The following is a 9,264-nucleotide window of genomic DNA, read 5'->3' on the forward strand; positions in this document are numbered from 1 at the left end:
CCTGATTCCAAACCCAGAGAGAGACTATAAGAAAAGAAACTGAATTAAACAGTACACTAAAGGGATTGAACATCATGACCACATATCACTGGGATGCAAGGATGATTCATGATACAAAAATCTGTCGATGTGAGATAGCACATTAATGGAATGAAGTATAAAACTCACATTCTCTTCTCAATAGATACAGAAAAAGCATTCAACAAAATCCAGTCCTTTCATTATAGAAAGACTAAAAAATCTAGGAATAGAAAGAAATTAACTGAACATAATAAATGTATATATCAAAATCTCACAGCTGAAAACATATTCCATGGCAAAAATTTGAAAGCTTTTCCTCTGATACCAGGAACAAGACAGTAATACCCATTCTCACCACTTCTAGTCAAGTACTAGAAGAATTATCCAAAGCAATTAGGCAAGAAAAAGAAAAAACATCCAAATCAGTAAGAAAGAAGTATAATTATTGGTTTGCAGGTGGCTGTGACAGCAAGGAGCCATATATATGTGGCCATAGAAATTTGAAGTTTGGATCTGCATGAACAGAGAAGAGCCACATAACAATTTTAAAAAGTTGAAAGTAAGTTTATTATAAAAGTACAGCAGACACGAGCACAATCAAATAATGTTACCATAGAATGAGGCAAGGGACAGCACCAAAGATGGAGGAGAATCCTCTGGGGAAGGATCTTGCTTGAGACAGAGCCTTCAGCAGGTGAGAAAGAAAACACCACATTGCTCTTGAGTCTTTCCAGTTGTGTGTACAGAGTTCGCACAAAGATGGCTCCGTAGCAAGGTGGCCTCTGTGTCTTAGAGCACAGGACCAAGGACACTCTTACAGTGCACTCAAAGCTGTCTCTGCATACCATTGTTTTGCCACCTTGTGAGAAATGGCTTGTAGCCAGATTTACCCAGTGAACACACCCAGTCTAGATGACTCATTACATTAACCATTTCCCTGACAATGACATGACCTTACATGTGAAAAATCCTAAAGACTGAACAAAAAAAAATTGTTAGCACTGACAAATGAAGTCATTGAAATTAGAGGAAATACAAAACTGACATACAACAGTTTACTAGGTTTCTAAACATTGATGACAAACTATCCAAAAAAAGAAATTGAGAAAATCATTTCATTTACAGTGGCACTCAGAAGAAAAGAATACTTTGGAATAAGTAAATACTTTAGCCTAAGAACTACAAAATATTGGTAAAAGAAAGTAAAGAAGACAAAAATAAATGGAAAGACAGCTCATGTTTGTGGATTGGAGGACTTATATTGTTAAAGTGTCCATACTAACCACAGCAATCTCAGATTCATTGAGGTCCTTATCAAATTCCTAGTGGCATTTTATACACATAGAAAAAAATCCTAAAATTCATATGTACAGAACCACAAAAATAACCCTGAATATCCAAAACAGTCTTGAGAAGGAAGCTGGAGACCCTACTCTTCCAATTTCCAAACATATTACAAACTACATTAATCAAAACAGTATGGTAGGCTGGAGATACAACTAGGGGCACAAGCGCCTGCTTGGCAAGTGCAAGGTCCTGAGTTTGATTCCCAGTACCAAAAAAATAAAAAAATAAAAAAAAACCCAGTATGGTACTGGCAGGAAGATAAAAATCTAGACCAGTGGAACAGTGTAAATAGCCCAGAAGTGATCTTCAGCAAGCTGCCAAGACCATACGAAGAGTAAAGCCTGGTCTCCCCAACAGATGGATGCAAAAGAATGAAACTGGACAAAGTCTGTATTACACACAAAACCCAGCTCCTGCTCGGAGAAAAGCTAGAGGGACAGCTTTAGAACGTTGGTCTTGGCAGGGATCTTTGATAAGATCCCCAAAGTGGAAGCCACAAAAGCAAAGATAGAGAAGTGGGACTCTCAGGTCCATCCACTGATGACTGGAGAAAGAAAACACAGCGTGTGCATGCACGGGAGGCACAGGAGGAGGGAGGTGTGCCCTGTTCTCAAGGACTGGGGGCATTGTGTGAAGACACATGAGCCGGTCGCAGAAGGACAAATGCTGCATTGCTGCCCTCTGCGAGGTGCCCACGTAGTCAGACTCCCAGAAACAGCCCGGGGCGGGGAGAAGCGGACGTTGCTGCTCGGGGGGGCCGGGAGCGTGAGCCGTACGAGAGCAGTTCCAGGGACGTGCCGTCCAGCGTTGTGCTCCAGTTAGCAGTGCTGTCCTGGACGCTCGGAGTCCTATTTGTTTTTTATCACAGTTTTTAAAAAGCCTGTGAGGGTGGAGTTCTGGGCCTGGCCGGTACAGGTGGTGGGCTGGGTGGAGAACCCACAGAGGGTGGGTGGGCTCTGTCCCTCTGCCCCAGGTGTGGCCTGCTGCCACACCCAGGAGAGGCCTGTGGGGCCAGAGCGGACTCTTCCAAAGAAGCCACACATAGTTAAAATACTACATGAACTGTCCCCATTTTCAATTCAAAACACTTAGAACCCTCCGTGGTGACCCCTAGTGAAGTCCTAACTCTAACATCTGGTGTATTTGGCCAGAGAGCGGCTGGCTTACAACCTCTGTACTAGGAAAATTAATTTGACATTTGTATGTGGGTTGACTAGGGTTGGAGGAGACCAGAGATGGAGAAGGTATTTAGGAGCTTCTAGGTCAAAAGCAGTGAAAGGTTGAATCAGAGCAGAGGCAGGAGAAAGCTTGCCTGGGGAGCATGCAGTCCGGGCCACGAAGGCAGGAGGGTGGCGAGTCTAAGCCCAGCCTGGGTTCAGCCTAGTGACTTAGTGAGACCCCATCTGAATCAGTCAGTCAGTCATCAGCGTACAAAGGGGCCCTGGATATAGCTCAGTGGGAAGGCCCTGGATTCAGCTCTGGTTAATCGCCCCACCTCCGAACCCCGCCCCCCACAGTGGAGACAGGGGCAGTGCAGAGGAGATGCAGAATGAATTGGTGTCCAGGACAGTCCGGCGGGATTGGTCAGCAGAATCAGAGTGTGCTGGGGATGAGCTGGAAGAGAGAACAACTCCTGCAGGGGTTTGGAGCCGTTTGTAATCAAAGCCGCTATGCTGTTTTTTTCTCAATCCATGAGCGTGTATTTATTAAGACTAGGGATGTTTTCTTTCATAGCTACAGTACAATAGTGAAAGACAAGACATATCACTGCAATACTATCATCTAATTCCGAGTTCATATTAAAGTTCTGTCATTTATTTATTCCAGTAAGTATATATTTTTAGACCAAGACCCAATACCTAGGCAGAACTCATCAATTCTGTGTAGGAGAGGTAGCAGAATTACATCCCAAGGAGCTTCCTGGCTACATGCTTTCCATGTCTGCATTGTCCCTGGCTCCTCTCCTGCATGAGTGCAGGTCTGACCAGGCTTCCCAGCCAGAGAGCTGGGATGGATAACAATGTACGCCTCTGCCTGTGCACACGGTGCAGGTACAGTAACTCCAGGGAGGAAATTTGCAGAGGAAGGTTAGGGCTGGGACAGTTGAGTTCCTTTGGCATACAGACGGTAAGTCCCGTGCAGCAAATATTTATTAGAGAGGTCTGAGGATGTGTCTCAGAGGAGACAGGGTTGTATTAAGACTCCAAGGAGAGGCGGGGCTTCTCCAGCGGGAGTGCTTCCCATAAACAAAGGGAAACTTGGGAGGACTGTCTCTACCCAGTGGAAGAAGGCTGTGATCCTGGAATTCAGACTTGTGTAGGGGAGGCAGTTAAATATTTACAGAAATGGTGACATAATATTAAACAATGACATTGAAAGGAGGCACGCTGCAAATTTGGATTGACTGACAGGTGCTCATCATTATCCTAACCTGTAAGGATGGTTGCTGTAGGGGGCTGGGGATTTAGCTCAGCGGCAAAGCGCCTGCCTGGCAAGCGCAAGGTCGTGAGTTCGGTTCCTGGTACCAGAGAAAAACCAAAACCAAAAAAAAAAAAAAAAAAAAGGGATGGTTGCTGTAAGAGGTTAGCAGAGAATGAGAAAATTATTCATTAAATGGTTTTTGTTTTTTCTTTTTTTTTTGGTCTTCTTGAGACAGGGTCTTGCTATGCAGTTCAGGCTGGCCTTGAGCTCACTTTGTAGCCCAGGCTGGTCTCACAACCACCCTCCTGCCTCAGCCTCCTGAGTGCTGGGATTACAGGTGTGCGCCACCGTGCCCGGCACATTAAGTGTTGAAAAGAAACTTTCCTTTAGTCCTCAAAGTGCCTTCTTTCTGGATATGTCTGGTTTCCCTCTCTGATTGTTAGATCTTTCAGAAGAATTACTGTTATTTAACCTAAGTGTATTTGTACTTCCTTTTCAAGGTGAGGACCAAGGATCATGTATTTGATAATGTTGGGCACCTTATCAGATACCATATGAACAACAGTTTGCCAATCATCTCTTCTGGAAGCGAAGTAACCCTTAAGCAACCAGTGAGGAAAGATAATAATCCCAGACTTTTGCATCCCAAGAAATGACGGCGTTGGAGCACCATCCCAGTGCTATTTCAAGAAGCTCTGTTTTATGTGAGGACATAAAGCTAGCTCAGACTTTGTCTCTAGATTCAATAGAGCACATGTGAAGTGCGTCTTTCTGAGACTCTAATAACTGGATCTTTTATAAAACAAAGAACTAACAAAATGCCTTCAGGAAATGAAAGTCAGAAAAAAAAAGAAAAGGATTGATCCATCTGAAAAGAAACTACATATGCACGGATGTCACTTTCTAAAGTCACGTTGTATTGATAACAAGCTAAAAAGCACAATTACAATTTCATATGCTAAAGACAACTTGAACTGCTGGGGCAGTGGTATGTGCCTTTCACCTTGACAATTTGGGGCATTTTCCTAGGGGGGAGATTAGTTCCAAGTGTCTTCACGTTCTATAACTACAGAACCATTTGCCAAAAACGGAGTTTTTCCTTGCTAAAAAAGTAAGCAATTTACTTGCTAGTTATTGACTTTATTACATTTTCTGTTTAGTAGCAATTTTGACTGCGATGTTAAAATAAATATGACGTTGAATTCAGACTGTCTCTGTGCTAGTGGAATCGAACCCACTGGAAATGTCTGTTTCATTGGTCTGTGCCACTTTCCGGTTAAAGGGCTGAAACCCATACTCTCTGGCCGGATATTTCTCGTCTTCGCTATGTGGACTGTTTGCGTAGAACCCGTCACACACGGAAGAGGCCGGATCTACCGACCATTTCTGTTCGCATCATCTTCTTCCACTGTGCTTGCCACGAGCTCCCGAGGGCCTGGGTTTATAAAAGATGGCAGACAAAAGCAGGGTCGTTTGTGCTCAGTATCCACACTGGATCCATCCTAACTGGAAGTACAGGATTTAGTGGAAAGTGTAGGGAACTTTTCTTTGGATTGGCTGGGACCAAATCACAGTCTCAACATCTACATGTGACCTAGCGCCTTTTCTAGACATGATCGGACAAACTGCAGAAGAGAAGAAACACGCTGAATGAGATGTTCGGAAGGTCTGCTGCAGGCAGACCGACTCTGCAGCTGATAATCCAAGTAAGCATTGTGTGGGGAGAAGCGCCAGGCTGGGGCACATCTCTGTGACCTTTGGCAAGTTGCTAAGCTTCTCCGGGTTCCAGTTTTCTTGTCTATGAAATGAGAGCTGGAGTGCGTGAGTCCTGAGGTCCACTTCAGGCTTCACATAGTATGTGCCCACCTACAATAAGCAAGGTTTTCATTTGTTTGACGTCAGTACTGCTAAGCAGTCTACAGCTAGTTAAACATTCGGTTTTTTCCTTTAGTCTGTGTTTATACTCAGGATAAATTACAGAACTGACATCAAAGGTCACGTAGCATAGATCCCAAGCCTTTCCGAAACTGCAGGATAGTACAGGTGTCCTTGCCGTTGCTGTGGAGACGGGGCCATTACTGCAGAGCGTGTTCTGTTTTGTTTTGTCTGTTTATTTTATGCTGAGGTACCTGGACAAATGCCTTAACTCCATTGCATTTTGGCTAAGTAGTACAGCTTAATCTTTATGATCATCATATTTGTTTGGAACAGAAGTCGTCTAAGCACCGAGCCCACTGAACTCTAGTATTTTGTGGAAAGGCTTCAGATTTTATCTTCTCCTGCCGCGGACATTAGCCGGTTTTGTTTCCTTTCACACAACTAGGAAATAGTGCCTGTATCACCAGTTTTCCAGACACTTAGTTCTTGGTCATTTTTGCTCATAAAGGGACTCGGAAGGTTAGCGCTAATCGAAATGTGTGAGGTATGAACCTCCTACAGCAGAGACAGGGCGGGGCGGAGGGCTTGGTTTGGCTGGGTGGGAAGGTGGTTGAAGAGCAGCACGGAGTTATGGATGAGAGAGAGCGTTCGTGGTATGAGCGGCGCACAAAGGCATCAGTACTGCAGCAGCTAGGGAGCAAATGCTGCACTCACAAACCCCACGGGCTCGGTGAGACAACACAGAACAGCCGAGGAAGTCTGCGTGCTATGTTAACTGCATCTTCTCATCTTCATGTCTTCAAGTGGAAATCCATTTGCCTATAACTACTGTATGTGACTTTTTAAAAGAACGAATAAATAATGACCACTTTGTGACAATTGACAATATAGGTCTGGTGCTTGGGATTTGGAAATTCTATCATTCGTAGGATATCAAAGTCCTGGCAGAAACAGATAGCTCCTGAAATTGTGTAATTAATGGTGAGGTTAATCAAGGAATAACGTAAGGTGTGGGCAGAATGCAGGAAACCACAGGGGGAGGGCAGTGCCTGCCGCCCCGCCTCCCCCCGACGCGCACGGAGTCTGGGGAGCGGGCTGTGCTCGAGGGGTGCCGCGGAGGGGCTGTGGCCTGGTGCAGGGGCGCAGCCAGCCCTGGTGACGCGACAGAGGTGGCTGGCTCTGAGCTACTGGATCCGCAGCTGGCTCAGGGAACCTGAAGACCCAGCAAAGGAGCGCCTGCATCGTCAGCCTCCTGGGGCTGGAGGACGGCGGGAAAGTGTAAGGGAGTCTGGATGGGTAACTGAGCACATCCAGCACAGGACAGGGGTGTCGGCTGTCTCTTTTGGTCTCCTTGGTACTGGAAGCTCTAGCCCATGTGGGAGACAACGAAGAGAAACAAAAGGCACCAATTAGAAGGGGGGAGATAGAACTGTTCCTGCTTGCACCTGACATGATTGTCTCTAAGAGATACCAAAGAAGCTACCCAAAAAATAAAGCTCACCAAAAACAACAAGAAACACACACAAAGACACAATAGTGCTCCTAGGGTTAACAAGCAAGTTTATCAGAGGACACCAGATAAACATTCATTTGTATTTCTATATACTGACAATGAACAAGACCCCAAAGACAGCAAACACAGACACCAAAACTCAAAAAGCAACTTTACTTCCAGTCCCTCACAAAGGAAATATGTGTAAATGTAACAATACACACAGTGTGTATGCAGAGAGCTACAGAATGCGGATTAACGAGACAGAAGATCCAAATAAATGTAGACACTGAATATTCTTGAAGACTCAACTAATAAAGATGTCAGTTCTTCAAATAATACACACACCTACTGTACTTCCCGTCACAACTGCAGCAAGGCTTTTTGTGGCAAGCAAAGGAACGAGAAACAATTGTGTGAAAGAGCAGAGTGGGAACAATCAGTCTACCTGACATCTAGGCTTACACAGTTGCAGTAACCAGGACAGCAGCACCGCTGGAGAAAGAACACACAGGTCAGTGGAACAGAATAGAGATGTCAGAACTACCCTATTACGTCCAGCGGATTTTTACAAAGACCCGAACATGGCTCAGCGGGTGAAGCACACAGCCTTTCAATAAATGATGCTGGAGCAGTTGCACCTCTGTAAGTAAAATGACGAACTACACACCTTATACAAATAAGTTACATGAATTATGGACTTAAGTGTAAGGTGTAAAACTATAGAACTTTTAGAAAAAACAGGAGAAAATATTTGACATAGTATGTAGAATACTAATAAATGTTTACCTTGTGTCTATGAACTTTTTTTTGTCTCTTTTTTTTTTTTTGAGACAGGGTCTTGCTATGTGGTTCAGGCTGGCCCTGAGCTCACTTTGTAGCCCAGGCTGGCCTCAAAACTCGAAACGAGCCTCCTGCCTCAGCCTCCCAAGTGCTGGGATTACAGGTGTGTGCCACCAAGCCCAGCTTGTCCTTTGAACTTTGATAAACTTGCTTATCAATTCTATTGGTTTGTTTTTTATTTTGGGGGGTTTTTTTGTTTTTCTTTTTATGTTTTGGGTTTTTTTCTAGTGTTTCACTTTGGTGGAATTTTTTGGTTGATTCCTTGGTATTTTGTACAGACAATCATGTCTAAGAAGGAATTTGTAGATAACATCATCTAGTAAGGGGAAAATTGATACACTGAACTCAGTCAGAATTATGAGTTTTTGCTCTGTGAAACTGGCTAAAGGATGAGAGGTAAGTTACAAGGTGAAAGCACATATAGTGCTACAGGAATTGCAAACCACATATCAGGCACATAAATATCTAGAATACATACAGCTTAACAGTAAAATCTAGTTAGAAAATGAGCAAAAACGTGAGCAGACATTTCACTGGAGAAGATAAACAGATGGCAAACAGGTACGTAAAATGTGTTCAACATCACTGTGCAGTTGGAAAATGCACATTAAAACCACAGCAAGGCATCACTACACACTATCAGAATGGATACGGTGAGAAATAAAAACAACATCAAATTCTGGCTAGAAGAGGAGAAAGTAGAGCACACATTTAAGATGGGAATGTCAAGTAGCACAGTTGCTCTGGAAAACAGTTTGGCAGTTTATTTAAAAAATAAAACATGCAACTAGCAGTGAACCCAGCAGTTGCACTCCTGGGAATTGATCACAGAACAATGAAAATTGGTGCAGAAATGTTCATAGCAGCTTTGTTTATAGCAACCCCAAGCTGGAAACCCAGATGCCCTTTCACAGATAAAGAGTTAAGGAAGTCATGGTACATCCACGTTACAGAATACTACTCAGCAGTACAAAGAACTGTGGAGAGACGCCCTTGGATCAGTCTCTCGGGAACTGTGCAGAATGGAGAACAAGCCAGCCACCAACGTTTACATATGACAGAATTATATTTATATAACATTCTTGAAATAGTAAAAGTGTAGAAGTAGAGTACAGATGAAGGGGTTTTGTGATCTGATCGTGTTGCTCCCACATTTATATGCGAGGACATTAGCAGGTGGGGGTGGGGGCTGAGCTGAGTGCCCTTACAAAAGAGGCCACACAGGAAGCAGGGAGATGGGTCTTCTGCAGCTGGGAAGAGGA

General features: G+C 44.0%; 1 protein-coding gene across 1 annotated transcript in view; it reads left to right on the forward strand.

Annotated features, from left to right (window-relative positions):
* The window catches only part of Shc4 (SHC (Src homology 2 domain containing) family, member 4), a 111,144-nt gene extending 106,149 nt beyond the window's left edge, over window positions 1-4,995 (forward strand). Inside the window, exon 12 of the mRNA XM_005376697.2 lies at window positions 4,290-4,995. Coding sequence (XP_005376754.1) covers window positions 4,290-4,445 — 156 coding nt within the window. The 3' untranslated portion in view covers window positions 4,446-4,995. The remainder of the gene's footprint in view (window positions 1-4,289) is intronic.
* Window positions 4,996-9,264: the final 4,269 nt, after the last annotated feature.

This window comes from Chinchilla lanigera, unplaced genomic scaffold, assembly GCF_000276665.1.
Source record: "Chinchilla lanigera isolate Chin_1 unplaced genomic scaffold, ChiLan1.0 scaffold00008, whole genome shotgun sequence".
Taxonomy (NCBI): Eukaryota; Metazoa; Chordata; class Mammalia; order Rodentia; family Chinchillidae; genus Chinchilla; species Chinchilla lanigera.